The sequence below is a fragment of the Meles meles genome, chromosome 17 (genome assembly GCF_922984935.1).
Source record: "Meles meles chromosome 17, mMelMel3.1 paternal haplotype, whole genome shotgun sequence".
Classification (NCBI taxonomy): Eukaryota; Metazoa; Chordata; class Mammalia; order Carnivora; family Mustelidae; genus Meles; species Meles meles.
The window spans coordinates 43,735,137-43,749,715 of record NC_060082.1 but is presented as its reverse complement, the minus strand read 5'-3'; the positions used below and the strand labels follow the sequence as shown (position 1 = coordinate 43,749,715).

The 14,579-nt window shown below is 52.0% G+C and overlaps 1 protein-coding gene across 1 annotated transcript in view; it reads left to right on the top strand.

The window, feature by feature from the left end:
• Nucleotides 1-14,579, top strand: part of ASTN1 (astrotactin 1) — a 328,556-nt gene that overhangs the window by 299,003 nt on the left and 14,974 nt on the right. Inside the window, exons 18-21 of the mRNA XM_045983425.1 lie at nucleotides 1,303-1,436; nucleotides 5,081-5,232; nucleotides 6,321-6,456; nucleotides 11,849-11,949. Coding sequence (XP_045839381.1) covers nucleotides 1,303-1,436; nucleotides 5,081-5,232; nucleotides 6,321-6,456; nucleotides 11,849-11,949 — 523 coding nt within the window. The remainder of the gene's footprint in view (nucleotides 1-1,302; nucleotides 1,437-5,080; nucleotides 5,233-6,320; nucleotides 6,457-11,848; nucleotides 11,950-14,579) is intronic.

The following is a 14,579-nucleotide window of genomic DNA, read 5'->3' as shown; positions in this document are numbered from 1 at the left end:
ACTCACCCCCTCCTTTCAATTATTTTGGCCTAAAATTTTCCAAGATGACAGCTGCTTCATTTCTCTAATTTACCAATTCCGTGTGGATTTGGTAAGAGTGGGTCAGAGAGAAGAGACTCACAGGAAAACAGAGGCTGCAGACAAGCTGACCCAGAGAGAAAGCTGATCTCGGCCACAGTGGCGGCCACATGCCCTGCAGGCAGGCTTGCCCTCTCCCTGTCCCCGGGCTGGGGTTGAGGCAGCAGGGCCCCACTAGGGTTCGGTGCCCATCAGGATCTGTCTCACCAGGGAGTTGCCCCATCTCAAGTTCTGTTCCCTGATTTGTCTAATTTTATCCGTTTGTCTTTTCATCGACTCGGGCAATATCTGCTGTGAAGTCACTGTATGTAAATAATTTTTCTAGGCTCTGTGGCATTTGTTTGCTTCCATAGAGGACCTGAGCCTGTCATCCAGACACAGTAATGATCACTGACGTTTACTGATGACCGAGGCACTATTTATACATGACTAATGCGTGCACTGCACAGGTCCCCTGCTCTGCCCTGTGGCGTCTCTTGTTTCATGGAATCATCACCACAGCCCATGAGGAGAGGGCTGTTTCTATCCCGTGTTTCCCACTGAGGAGACCAAGTTGGTCTAATTTGCTGCAATCCCCATGGCAGGGCCTGGCCGAGCTGAAGTCCTCACCCAGGGCGGAGGGGTCTGGAGCGCGGTTCTTCACCTGTGCGGGGCGTGGTGCCTACCTTCCACCAGGAAAAAGAGGCCTCACACGCACGCACAACCCAAGGCAGAGCTGCCTAAATACTGTACGTGAGGGACAAGGCACGTGAAGGAACGCAGCAGAGGCCATGCTGCGCAGGACCCAGAGAGCAGACAAGAATGCCTAGAGAGGCATTTGAGAAAGGGCCGAGTAACTCAGGGCAGATGGAAGAGGGGTCAGGCCAGTGCGTGGTCAAGAGGTTATTGTTGCTAGGGCCCTGGGTGTGGAGTGAGAGACGGACGGAGAAGGAGGGAGAAGTAAGACTTCCTTCCAGGGTGACAGCCCTCAACCACAGGGGTGAACCGGTACACTAATGGGACAGCAGCGCCTATGAGGTCTGGGACAGGAGGTCCTATGAGGTCTGGCTTCCCAGAATCGGTCTCTTGGGGTAGGAACTGTAGGTCAGTTGGGGTAGAAATAGTAGGTCAAGAAAATGGACCTACCGGCTGGAAGTTCTCTAGAAACAAGCAGAGCCTGGAATGTCTCCTGACTCCGGTGACACAGCCCCAGCTCCCAGACACTCACCCTTCCTTCTCTTACAGCTCTTACAGGAGGCCATCATGAGCTCACTGTGGTGCTCGGGGACCGGAGATGTCATCGAGGACTGGTGTCGATGTGACGCCACGGCTTTTGGAGCAGATGGACTCCCCACCTGCGCGCCTCTCCCGCAGCCCGTGTATGTCTCCCCTTCTCTGCCTCGGTTGCGTGCCCACTGCACGGGGTTCTGCAAACATTTCTTAGAGAGCGTCCGCACATAGGAAAGCAGGAGGCACCATAGGGTGCCAGGGAGCAGGAAGAAAAATACGAGGCCTCAGCGAGCTTTCAGTCTTAGGGGAGGCTGCCCACAGAGTGTCACCATAGAAGACATGGTCTGATGAGGGTTATCGGAGACATTGAAGTCAAGTGTGAAGGGGAATGGTCATGTCTGAATTCGGGACATGGTGAAGGCTTCACGAAGGAGATGGCACTTGAATTTCTCCCTGAAGGGAGAGAGGGTAGGACAGCATGGGCAGAAGATGAGACGGGTAAAGTGGCGAGGCAATGGAGGAAATGAGAGATCGGTGGTGAGACTCTACGAGGCCAGTGACCCATTTCCGGGGTAGCAGCACTGTGTGCAGCCGTTAGGTACGGTTACCGCTTCCGTTTAAGAGACAAGGAAATGCATTCAGGTGGGCTGAATGGTTTTTCCAAGGTCATTAAGCAGAAAGCAGAGCTGCCTCCCCTAAGAGACTGTGATCTCAGCCATGATAGTGTGGAGAGGACACGATGAAAAGATGACGTTGGGTAGAACCAACGGTGGTGGTAGGGGAGGGAGGGGGTTGTGGGTGACTCACTGGTGTGGGAGGGAGAAGGAGGGAGAAGTTGAGAATGGATCTATGACTTTGGCCCCGGTGGCTGGGAAGACGAATAGGTCAGAGCTGAGAGAAGAAGCATCAGGGGATATGCAGGTTTGAGGAGGAGGCAGGTGTCCTGTTGGACTCATCTTGGGGACAGAGCAGGAGACTTCTACTGAGATGTTCAGTGGTCAGGGGGAAGGATGGCTTGGAGAAATAGACACTAGAGATAAGATTTAAATCAACCCCAAAGAAATGAGCAACGGAACCACAGCTAGGAGAAAAAAATGCTCCCGAGTAAGTATCAGCTGAGGAAGAGGAGAGGATTGGAGATGGACAATCAGGGCAGTCTGCATTTGAGGGGTGGACAGAACAGAGTGGTGCAGAGGTGGTTCTGGACGAACGTGTCTAATTTCCTTGCTCTCAGGGGAAGGCTGAACAGAACTGGCCAAATCCCCGTAAGCCCTGACTGGCTAAGGCCTGAAGCAGGCACCCACTTAGCCTCTACTATGGCGTGTGCCCTGGGAGTGAAGCACAGAGATACGGTTCTCATAAGGAGTGCTGGCAGGAACAGCTGGTGTCGCAGGGCCCCATGGGTGGCTGAGGCCAAGAAAGCCCAAAGGCAGGCTCAGGACGCGTGGGAGTAGGAGCGCTAAGGTAGCAGGAGCGAGCCGGCAAGAGGACACCAGCAAGGGAGAGGCTGGTCCTGTGGCTGCTGCCCTCCGGCCTGTTGCAGGGACGTGCTGGTGGGCATCGAAGAGCCAGGACTGACCGGAAGAGAACCGAGAAAGAGGAGAGCACAACAGTAGACAGCACAAACCAGCGTCTTCTCTTGTCTACATGCCCTCTCTCTGTGGGTAGTTTTAGATACACCAGTGCTTGGATTCTTGCTCTTTGAAGAGGCCATGACGAGGGCCTCTTGAGCCAAAAGAGAATCAAGCTCATTATTAGTCATAGTCCTTTCTTCTGGTTTCAAGGGAGCCACTAGAAGCAGATGGTGCTTCTGGATGGATTCACCCACTAAGAAAATTACCTGAATTTTGACACAACACTGAAGCCACTGAACAGTTATCAAGTGGACACAAGAGCCCACCATTGGTGTCTTAGGGCTGATTTCCTTTCTAAGCCTGCGTTTACGGTATGTTATGGATAACGACCAAATTGGGCTAAATTTCCATAAGCAGGAACCTTTATTAAGGGCTTCACTTCTCTTGTCAACTTTAATCACTTCCTTTAGTAGCAGACCTTAGTTTCTTGAACGTTTCTTGGTAACTGGAAATAGAAATGCTCTCTGGTTTTACACGAGTCTGTGTAAATCACACATGTCGCTGTTTTCTCAGTAGAGGCCGGCTTCAGTCCACATTTTCACAGAATCTGACTTCTCAGAAAGGCTTAGTTATGTACTTAAGCTTCCTAATGCTTTTTTCTTGAAAATAGCACTCGGCATATGACTCTAATTAATGAATTTGTCAATATCCGCACTGTTTTGGGTCCAGTCCATCTTTCATGTCACATGCAAACTATGCAGTCCTTCATAGCAAGCCACTAAGCATCATGTGTTTTGCATTACTTTCCCACTGGTTGAATTCCTTGCTATTGCTCCCACAGCCTCCCGTGATTTCTTCTTAAAGTTCTTATCACACGTTACTACAGTCACATGTATCATTGTATGTTTTCTGTTGACCACCCCACGGAAGATGGTGGCTAGAGCCGGCTCGTGCACCGCTCCTTCTTGAGCACCAAGCACATTCTGATACGTGATAGGTGCTCAACAAACATTTGCTGAATTAAAATGGACTGTTGCCTTGGTGGGCTCTGTCTGTAGCACCTGGCACAGTGACCCCCCTGAGACCGGAGACAGACATCTGTGGGCTGAGTAAAGCGCAGAGGTCGATGGTTATGGGAGGTCGTGAGATATGGGGACCAAGGATGAGGGTGAATGGCAGGGATGGTGTGTGACAGGGAGACTGGAATGAGCAGGGGCTGGGAGAATCCCCAGAAGTCAGTGGTCTAGAAAGTCACCTGGAACTGGAAGCAAGTGAGAAATCTGATATATACCTGTGAAGTCAGAATAAGGCAACAAATTGAAACCACTTGGACCATGAGGAGATCCGTACCACAGACGTCAATAACGCGTAGGGAGTCTCCGCAAGGCACAAGGATGTATGAAATGGCAAGGCCAAAGAATGGTCAAAATGGATAATTTGCATGGAAGGAGGAGATTCTGAATTGGGAAAAGCAAAGAAAGACTGGAGTTAGGAATCAGGATGTTCCACGAAACCCAAGAACAGAGAAAGAACCTGAAATCGCAGCCCAAGTTTGCAGCCATAGGACCCCGAGGAGAACTTGACATGTGGGCAACTTTCTCTTGCCCAGTAAAGCCCCCCAGGAGCATGGCCTCCAAACTGAGCCTGTTGCAAGGCCCAGCGAGCAGAAGGTATCAGGAAGAATATCTATTAGTGTCGATAGTGAGAGAGGAAGCTGGGGATCCCCCCCACAGAGCAGATCCTGATAACACTATGGACACTAAGCTGACCTTGGCCTTGTTAAGGCAGGGCTTTCCCAGATACCGCCTCAGTGAGCCATGGTATGAACTTTATCGGCACATTCTCCTATTTTTAAGAGCAAATCCAGAAATTACATTTCCAGGCCCTATACATGGCCACCCAGAAGGCTCCGTCCACTGACCCTATAAGAGGTAGACGCTCATTCATCTTTGATTCACCTACTTATTTACTTATTTGCAAACAGACATTGAGTTCCTAATCTGTAACAGGCACTTAAGAGTAATAAAATACAGATTCCGGGGATCTCCAAGAACCATGGCTCTCTAGTAAAGGAGCCAGGTGCTCCTTTGCAGTGGTTGGTTGAGAAAGGTTAGAAGGAAGACTTGAGTGTGTCACCAGGGAGAAGGTGGCCAGCATCGAAGAGCGTTGCAGGACTCAACAGGGTCCTCATGTCATGTCTCTTCCTGTGTTGTACTCAGGCTGAGACTCTCCACGGTTCATGAGCCCAGCAGCACCCTCGTGGTCCTGGAGTGGGAACACTCGGAGCCTCCAATCGGCGTGCAGATTGTAGATTATCTCATTCGTCAAGAAAAGGTCACGGACAGGATGGACCACTCCAAGGTGGAGACAGGTGAGCCTCTCCGACTTCATGGGTTCATCTTAATCCATTGGTAAAAGGAAGAGAAAAGAAAAAATGTCCTGCCTCCTGGTCTATGCTCCAGGTCCCCGGTGTCCAAGGGCAGTGCAGGAGAAGCTGAGGGTGGGGGGTGTGCAGCGGCAGGGAACAAGAACAGCCATCTCATCCATTTGAGAGTTTTGCGTGGTGGGCATCTGACAGAGTCTTGTTTTCATTTTGTTCTTCTTTTTGTTTATTAAAGAGGTGTCCATTTCATTGCCTCTAGGCACACTCACAAAGAAACAATACAGTACACTAGTTATCCTAGCCCACAATTAGGAAACAATTCTGTGCTAACCACTGCCATGATTACAGAAAAAAAAAAGAAAAATTCCTTTGCTAATAACCCCCCTCTGGGCAAAAGCATGAGCAAACACATGTGCTTACCCCATGTCTTGTCCTAAAGCAAACTCTGCAGTTGCCAGGTCCCGCTAGAAGAGGGAAATCTTCAAGAAGCGGAAACACCCTATGAACAATGTTCCATGTCTTAGTGTTTTGCTGCCTACACGTAGGGAAAGGTCAACATAAATCATCCCTAAAACCCACGCGTGAGTGTGGTCCCCCCCACGGGACGGTAGCGTCCGCAGTCTGAGCAGGGTAAATGAGCTCTCCCGAAATGGTCAGCGAGCGCGGGAGACACATGCACGGCCTTCTGGCACGGAGAGCTGTCCACTGCTACCTCCGAGGCCCTGTCCCTGATGTGTACAGGTGCTGCAAAGGGCTGGCAGGGACCGCTGCCCAGAGCAGCTGCTCCCTGCCCTTGCCAAGGACATTTCATAAAAGAACTCACACATGTGCGTACATCTTGCCATAGTTGTTTCTGAACTCATGCTGGGCAAAAGGCTCTAAATTGATTAAACATGAAACAGAAAAGACAATTCCTTCTAGGTCTCTGTTCTCTATGAGAAATTCAAGAAGACTGGGGACAAGGACCAAGCAGCTCTGATGTTAAGTTCTCCTTGAACTAAGTGGCATCTCCTTGCTTGGCCAGCATGTTTCTCATGGCCTTTTCCATTCCTCCCCACCCACCCACCCCCGGACAGAAACGGTGCTGAGCTTTGTGGACGACATCATCTCTGGAGCAAAGTCTCCTTGTGCCATGCCCGCTCAGGTGCCGGACAAGCAGCTCACCACCATCTCTCTGATCATTCGATGCCTGGAACCGGACACCATCTACATGTGAGTGACATAACGCTTGCCTAGCTGTTTCATACCCTGAACGTCCCGTGGCTCTGAGCTCCTTCCTTTTTTGTGCTTGAGTTCCTTCAGAAATTCGGAAAGATATTTTGAGTTTCTCAAGTCTTATCCTGACTGGCGTTATAAAGAACTTTCTAGGGGGGCGCCTGGGTGGCTCAGTGGGTTAAAGCCTCTGCCTTCGGCTCAGGTCGTGATCCCAGGGTCCTGGGATCGAGCCTCACATCGGGCTCTCTGCTCTTCAGGGAGCCTGCTTCCTCCTCTCTCTCTGCCTGCCTCTCTGCCTAGTTGTAATTTCTCTCTGTCAAATAAATAAAATATTTAAAAAAAAAAAAAAAAAAAGAAAAAAAAAAAAAAAGAACTTTCTAGGGACTAGAAAGAGAGGATTAAGAAAGGCAGGAGAGCCCCATCCTTCAAAGAGTTTGCAACACAGAAAGGAAATATACAAACAGCTCAGTTTAATGTCAGATAGGAAGAAGACAGAGGAGCCAGATGGAAGAACAAGGACATGTGGAAGAGAAGAGAAAGGAGCGGCTCATTCTAGCGAGAGCGGACATCACTTTCTTGGGTCGTGTAGAATTTCAGTAGGTAGAGTGATGTGAGAAAAGGCAGAGCAGGCTGCGGAACCTGCAAGGGCAAAAGCAAAGAGGCATGAAGGTGAGTAGCAGGCAGTCCAATCGAGTGGAAGCAGATGGTGAGTACAAGGGAATGGAAGAAAGTGATTCTGGAAAAATAGAGTGAATGCTCTAAGTCAAGGGAGAGTATTAATTTTTTTTTAGATGAAAACAGTAGAATAGCAAGAACTCTGGTTTAGGAAGCTGGTTCCAGTGACTTTGAAATAATTTATAGAGGCAGAGATGGTCAGCACTTTTCTCCAAAGAAAACACTGTGAACTCCTATCTCATGGCACCTGGAATAGCCCTATTCTCCCTGGAAGTGCTTCCTCGTTTCTCCCTGTGCTCCTGGAACAATAGTAAAGTAGTTGTGAAGCAGAGACATAAAACAAACAAAACACCAAAAGAGGAGAGAGACTGAAAGAATCCAAGTCACAATGGGAAAACTGGGAGAAGGGGGCAAGGCAGAGCCCCTGGTGATGTAGTTCTGGGACCTTTGGACCCCACAGGTGTGAAAAACATTTTACAGTTTACAGATGGGGTCACAAGAATAGAGTCAAAGTAGCCAGGATAAATCACTTCCATTTCCACAGGTAAAGAATTCAAAGGTTTAAAAACAAACAAAAAAACAACAACCCACCAGAAACGTGAGTGGCATGGATTCCAAGAGGAACGTAGATGCTTAGGCTGAATGTCTTCCATCGAGGAAAAAGATGTAACTAGGGGACCCCACTAGTAAGATACATAAAGGCAAGGGATATTCTAGAGGAGCTGGCAAATACAGAAAGATGGAAATGTTGATACCAGGACAAGGGAAAGCTGGCCTCCTTAGGATTTTATCTCTCTTGCTATTGGGCAGCTATGGCCCTTTATGAGGAGGGAAACAGGCAGAAAGAGGAAAGATTAGAGACAATGCAGTAAAATGTCTCAAATTCAGTGGAACTGGAATTCTCACTTATAATAAGAGCTCACTAATTCCTGTCACTTAGTCACAACTGTTAATTAGGAACTGTGAAATTCCTGTGGACCAGCCCTCACCCGGCTTGGGACCCTCCCCACGTTGGCCTGATTTGGCCACGTTTCCTGAACAAAGACCCGAGACGGACACCTTCTCCCAGTCTGCTGTCTTCGGTGAACCGCCAGCGTTGCCCCCTTAGTCTCACAAGCACCAACTTTCTGCCTGTGTTGAGGACGTTAGAGTCCCAGACAGTGCGTGGAGCTGCGGGAAGAAGCTGCCGGCCCCGGGGGCGCTCCACTAGGTGGCGCTGCAGATCACGCGAAGAGGGCCCTGGAGGGCCTGGGGGCGCCGGTCTTCCTTGGAGCTCAGAAGGCAGATCTTCAGAGGCTGGTAGGAGGAGAAAGGCCCGGGTTAATTGTTGGAAACACATGGCTCCAAGCCTGGTTCTGTTTCTGAGCACTAGTCATTGTAAGCGGGATTGCAACGAAGTTCCTTATTAAAAGGGAGAGTGCAGCCTTCGTTTATGGGGTGCTTACTGTGTGTGTGTGTGTGTGTGTGTGTGTGTGTGTGTGTGTGTGTCCGTCCCTGGGGACCCTTGCGGACCCCGCGAGGTTGGAGTCTTGCTCTCGTCGTCTAGTGGAGGAAACGGAGCTTCAGCAACACGGAGTGACTTCCGCAGAGTGGCAGGCTGGTTGTCTGGGGCGTGGCAGAGGTTAAGAATTGAATCAGGGTCTGCCTTTCCTTCACTGACCGCCTCTCACTCCGCAGCCGCTGCAGGCTGCGGGAAGGATCTGGCAGCACGATGGCATTTCCTCACGTGAAAGCGTGGAGCCGGCTCTTCCCCTGGGCTCCACGGAGGTAGCAGTGCGTCGCGGCTTCGCTGGCTTATTTCGTCCGCCTGCCCATTTTATTAAATGCAGTTAAGAAACATGATACGGAGAATTCTGAGCCCACAGTACATAAACATTTAAGAATTCGTGGTTGAAAGGGATCTTAAAGTGTGCCTGGTTCAATATCAGCCTACAGAGAAGGAAAGTGAGGCCAGAGCGGGGAGGTGGCTGCCCTTCTAGCCCACCGCCTCGTCACAGCCTGTGCTCCCAGGAGAACCACCGCCTTTGCGCGCGTGTGGGAGCTGACCCGGAGCCATCAGCAGAATCCGCCACACTTGCACAGGGACGCGAGCACGTAGCACACGAGGCAGTCAGCTGTGGACACGGGGCCCCAGGGTGCTCCTTGCACAGCAAGTTTTAGGAGCCAGAGCCAGGCTGTGTTCGTTCTCACTCATACACACACCTTACACGCTCTCATTCTCACAACCACTCTCACACACACCTTCATAGATCACTCACACACACCCATACTCTCACACTCCACACACTCACATACCCTCACACACTGTCATATCCCACACACACTCATATACCCCACGCTCGCTCTCTCTCACACACACACTCTCTCTCACACACCCACATACTCTCACACCCACAAACACTCTCCACCCACCCACACACCCTCTCTCACACACACACTCACACTGCTCATCACAGGCTCCAAGGACAGGCTGAACAATCTGGGTGGGCAGAGTCTCGGACGAGGCAGTCACTGTATTTCCACGTCAGCCCTCCGGCTTGGGAGTAGGACTTCTCTCTCCTGTGCACTCACTCCAGCTAACCTTCTTACTGTCCTGTGAGTGCTCGATGGTGAAACCACAATGCTGACAGCGAACAGAGCAGCCCTTCCCAGTTACTGCATGTGCTCCTTCCCCATGAAAATATGGAAAGTGCTCCCTGGGCTTTGGTAGTAAATTTAAGCTGGCGGCCGTCCGCATCCCCCCCAGGACCTGCGGAGCCGGCCCGCTGAGGAATGGCTCTGAGGATAAGCACCATCTCTACTTAGAAGGTTAGAGGAAGCATCTTCTTTCCTAACACCTTGCTTTGCTATTAAAAATAGTAGGGCTCAGGACTCTAAATTTTGTACTAATTGCCCCTATCAGAATAATTGAGAATTGACTTAAGCACAGGCATTTTCATCCCAGCTGGGGATGCGATCGAGTGAGTGGGAGCTTACCGTGAGGAGGGCACGGAGCAAAGCTGCCCAGAGGAGTGGGAGCAGGTGGGGTGGGGGGGTTCGCACCATGCCAGGCTCCCAGGCACCGAAGCAGGGGGTCCCGTTGATAACTAGTTTGGTGCCCGAGGCTTTGGACATTTCTCACCACAGTCCAGGGACCCTGCTAGAAATTAAAGGGTTATGTAATGGTGGGCCACGACAAGTGGCTGGAAGCCACCTGTCTAGGGCAGGTGATATCAGACAGGTAAGCAGCATGCCATCAGGATCCAGCCCTGGCCGTGCTCAGGACCCTGGAAGGTGGGGAGGAAAAGATAAGGCAGAGCCGTCTCCCAGAGGAGAGCGCACCAGGCAGGCTAGATTGCAGCCATGGAAATCCAGGGCAGGGACGCAGGAGCAGGACTCAGACCCGTGGTGAGGGGGGCAAGGAAGGAGGAGAAGCTGGTGGTGAGAACTGGGGCCTGGGGCCGCCGGTGCTAGCAGCATGGTGCCCGAGCACTGGCCAGGGAGAGAACGGGGCTTCTGACTTCCCGACTCCGGTGAGAACTGCCTGCCAACAGAAGAGTCGCACAGAGTCTGCCACAAAGATCAGGTGGCCCACCCTTGGAGGGGGAGCCGGACTTCTCAGGCCTCAGGGTCTCCTGGGAGGAGGTTTGCTCGATCCTAGGGGGCCATCCCGGTCCAGCTTGCAGGATGGCGGCCATCCTTAGAGGCTCTCCTTTCTCTCCCTAGCAGTCCTGCTCCGTGGAGGGGCCGCAGGTGTGTGCGAGCGTGTCCATGTGTGGGAATCCCAGGCGGTAGGTGCGGGTCTGCAGGCTGCACTGGCCGCCTCTGGGCCCGTCCCTGAGAGACTTAGCTCGAGAGAGTCTGGAGTGGGTGGGCAGCGGAAGAGAGTTGAGGCCCAGCCTGAGACCCAGGCTGTAGGACAAGACTCAGGATCGGAGCCAGGTCGGGATCCGACAGGCCGATCGGATGCCCCAGCTGCAGTTTGGTGGCCTCAGTCACAATCCTAGGAACAGTACGTACAGGTGGGCTGATCAGGTGTGTTCAAGGGCCAGATGATGAAAACATTTCGGGAGGCTGCCACTGCTAGGGATCCAGGCAGCCCCTGGGAAGCTGGGAGGGGCTGGTGTGGTGCAGGGAGCCCACCAGACCAAGGAGCGAAGGGTCACGGGGACAGAAGGGATGCAGGGTGCTGGAATTTGGACCAGGGTCATGGTGGGGCTTAGTACCAGGCAAAGAAGGTCGATCTGACCCAAGGAGGAGAGGCCAGTGAAATGGGCTGAGCCTCTGGGGCAAGGAGGAGGGCAAGCCCAGCGCTGGCCTGGGCCTGACGGACAGCCAGGAGGCCCGGCAGTCCCACGCAGTCCCCAGCTGTGGTCCTGGCCCGGCCCCCAGCCAGATCATCACGTTCTCAGCAGCCGCCCTTCAGACCCAGCCCAAGTTCCGGCCCAAGTGTCTTCTGTCTTCAGATACATATGCCTCCCCTAGGCTCAGGTGCCTCAGTCTCCCCAAGAAGGCTTGTGAGTGCACCTCTAGAGATTCTGCCGTAGTCGGGCTGGGGTTGGGTGGGAGAGTTCTCATTGCTGCTACTGCCCAGGGGATGCTGATGCTGCCGGTCTGAGGGTGCCCGGTTGGGAACCACGGCTCTGTGCCCTGCGGCAAACCCATCCCTACAGAGCGTGGCCATCAGCCGGGGCCTCAGCTCCTCTCTGCTAACGACGCCTCCCCTGTCGGCCAGGTTCACCCTGTGGGGAGTGGACAACACCGGAAGGCGCTCCAGGCCCAGCGACGTGATTGTGAAGACGCCCTGCCCCGTGGTGGATGATGTCAAAGCCCAGGGTAAGTGACACTGAGGCCAGCAAAGCCTGCAGAGGGACTCCCCTGGGGCCTCCCCTCACTGTGATGGAAGCGGGAGCAAGGGAGTCAAACAGAACAACACAGGGTTCAGCGGGGAAGGGGGAGAGCTCAAGGCCCACCGCGGAGCAGCCCGCGTCTCCGGCAGAGATCATCCCGGTGCCCCCATTATCTCACACGGTCTGGGAGTCAGGGAGCCGGGAGGACACGCTGACGGAAGCCCCGGGCACACCGGTAGCACACCAGCTGCTGAGGTCCATGGAGTCCCTGCCCTCTGCCCTCAGGGGTCCTCTCTTCATATGTGTGTGTCCACCTGCAAAGTTCTTTTGAAAGAAAACACAAGCTACAGATGTGGACATCTGTGCAAACAGCGCACTTGCCGGAGCTCCCTTTCCTCACGATGCTCCCCGGCGGGTCTCGATAGTGTCCCCTGCTCGGAGGAGTAGCACATGCCCTCTGCAGCCAGGATTTGGTCGTCCCAGGCACCCCTTCTGGGGGAAGAACAAGAATAGAGCTCTGGCCAAGCACTGAAGTCTCGCCAGGGGCCCAGGGCTGATGTGCACGCGAGCGAGGACTCGGGCCATCGCAGGAAGCTCAGGCCGTGCAAGTCTCAGCAAGAGAAACAGTGTAGCCACGCTGACGACTGGCCCCTCACATCACCTGAGAGATGGCTCCAGGCTCCAGGGGCATCCAGCTGCCCAGGAGGGGCACAGGCCTGCAGTGATCAAGGGGCACGCACAGTGGTGCGAAAGCACGGGGGGAAGTGACCAGGTCCACATTAACAAACCACCAATGCTGCAGCACTTCACAGCTTCTGGAAGGATTCTCAGCTTCATCGCCTCATTTGATGTGTGTGACACAGCTCTTTTCAACCTAGGAATCTGATCATATTAAGGCCCTGCCTTAAAACTCTTGAATGGATTGCCATTCTTCTGTGACAAAGACCAAAATACTTACCAGACACATTAGGACCTAAATGAGGTGACCCTCGCCCACTTTTCCAGCTTCTTCTCATCCACTCTCCCCATCAATCTCTGCAGTTTAGCCTCACTGCCTTTTCAGGTCCTCCACACATTCCCACTCCTACCACCTGCCCTTTGCACATGTCCGTCTCATTACTTGGACTGCCCTTCATCCCCACCCCTGAATAATGATTAGGTCCTCTTAGCCAGCAGATTTCAGGTCAAGTGTCCCCTTCTCCATGCAGTCAAGAGATCAAGGGTCACTGCCAGATGTTCTCACAATATCATGTTACTTTCCTGCAGCACATTCAACTCTGTTATTAGAATCATGTGTTCAATATCTACCTCCCTAGACAGCGAGCTCCAGGAGAGCAGAGTCCTGCTTGGTTTACCAACTATTATGTCCCTAACCCTTAGAAGGAAGGCAGCATGATGACTGATAACCGACAACATTAGGCTCTGGAGTCAGACCACCCAGCTTCAAACCTCTGCTCCGCTATGTACTTGACCTTGAGCAGTTTACTTCACTTCATGCCTAGTTTACTACTCTATAAAATGGGGGAAGGGATAATAGTTCCCTACCTGATATGATGCTAGTAAGAATTAAATGAATGAATTTACATTATTTTTTTTTAAATGTCCATCCCATAGTAACTGTTCAGTAAATGCTGGGGAATATACATCCTAACACTGTGCTCCTCGGAGTCGACCTGGCACAGCAGGAGTCAGGGGACATAATGAGGTGACTTCAGCTGTACCAGCAATGTGCTTAGCCACAGAATTTCCCTGACTGAAACTGGCTTCGCCTTGAACCCCAGCATCAATGTCTCTGTTAGTTTGGAAATGCTCCCACTACCATGCAGAGTCTGCTTTCTAATAGGGACCCAATAAAGAGGTACCGAATGGATAGAATACTGCCCCCATTTTATAGACGTGGAAATGGAGAAGCAGAGTTGAGTGACTAGCTGACCAGGGTCACAAAGCGAGCGCTGAACAGAGTCAGCACACAGACTCATTATTGGACATCAATTCCCATTTTGCCTGTGATGTTAAATTAGATATTTAGAAGGTCATTGTATAAAAGAGTGAAAACCTTTCTTTGTCTCTGAATGAAGAAAAGACCTAGGTTTAAAACAGAAAGAAAGAAAAGAAAGAAAGAAAGAGGGTTCAAATTAGGTAGAAAATAAAATTCTTCCTTTCAAGGGTTATTAGAATCCACTGGGGCATTCTGGGGGAGCGGAGACCTTTCTTTTAAGACAGAGGTGTTTCTCTCTGGAGTGGGTGCTGCCTGGCTTATAGGGTAGGGACCAAATGACTTTTGAAGTTCTCAAAATCCCTTGATGATGAAACAGAGTCTGGAGTTGAAAACCCTCAGATGAGAGGCTACCTGGAGAGGCCCGTGGCCCCCTTCAGTTATCATCCGTTGATTTCTTACTCCAGGCCAGAGAGGAACAGGTGATGAAAAGGTGCCCCGGCTAATTCTGTTACGGAGAATTTGCTAATGGCCTTGCCGGCCACAGGAGGCTCCTGAGACTTGCTAAGTAGGCAGCAGGCTGGTGGGGGTGCCTCGAGGGGATCATGAGCCCCGTGCCACCCGCAGGAATAGAGGGACAGACAGCAACTCTGGAGTCAGGAGGGGCTGACATCGAGTAG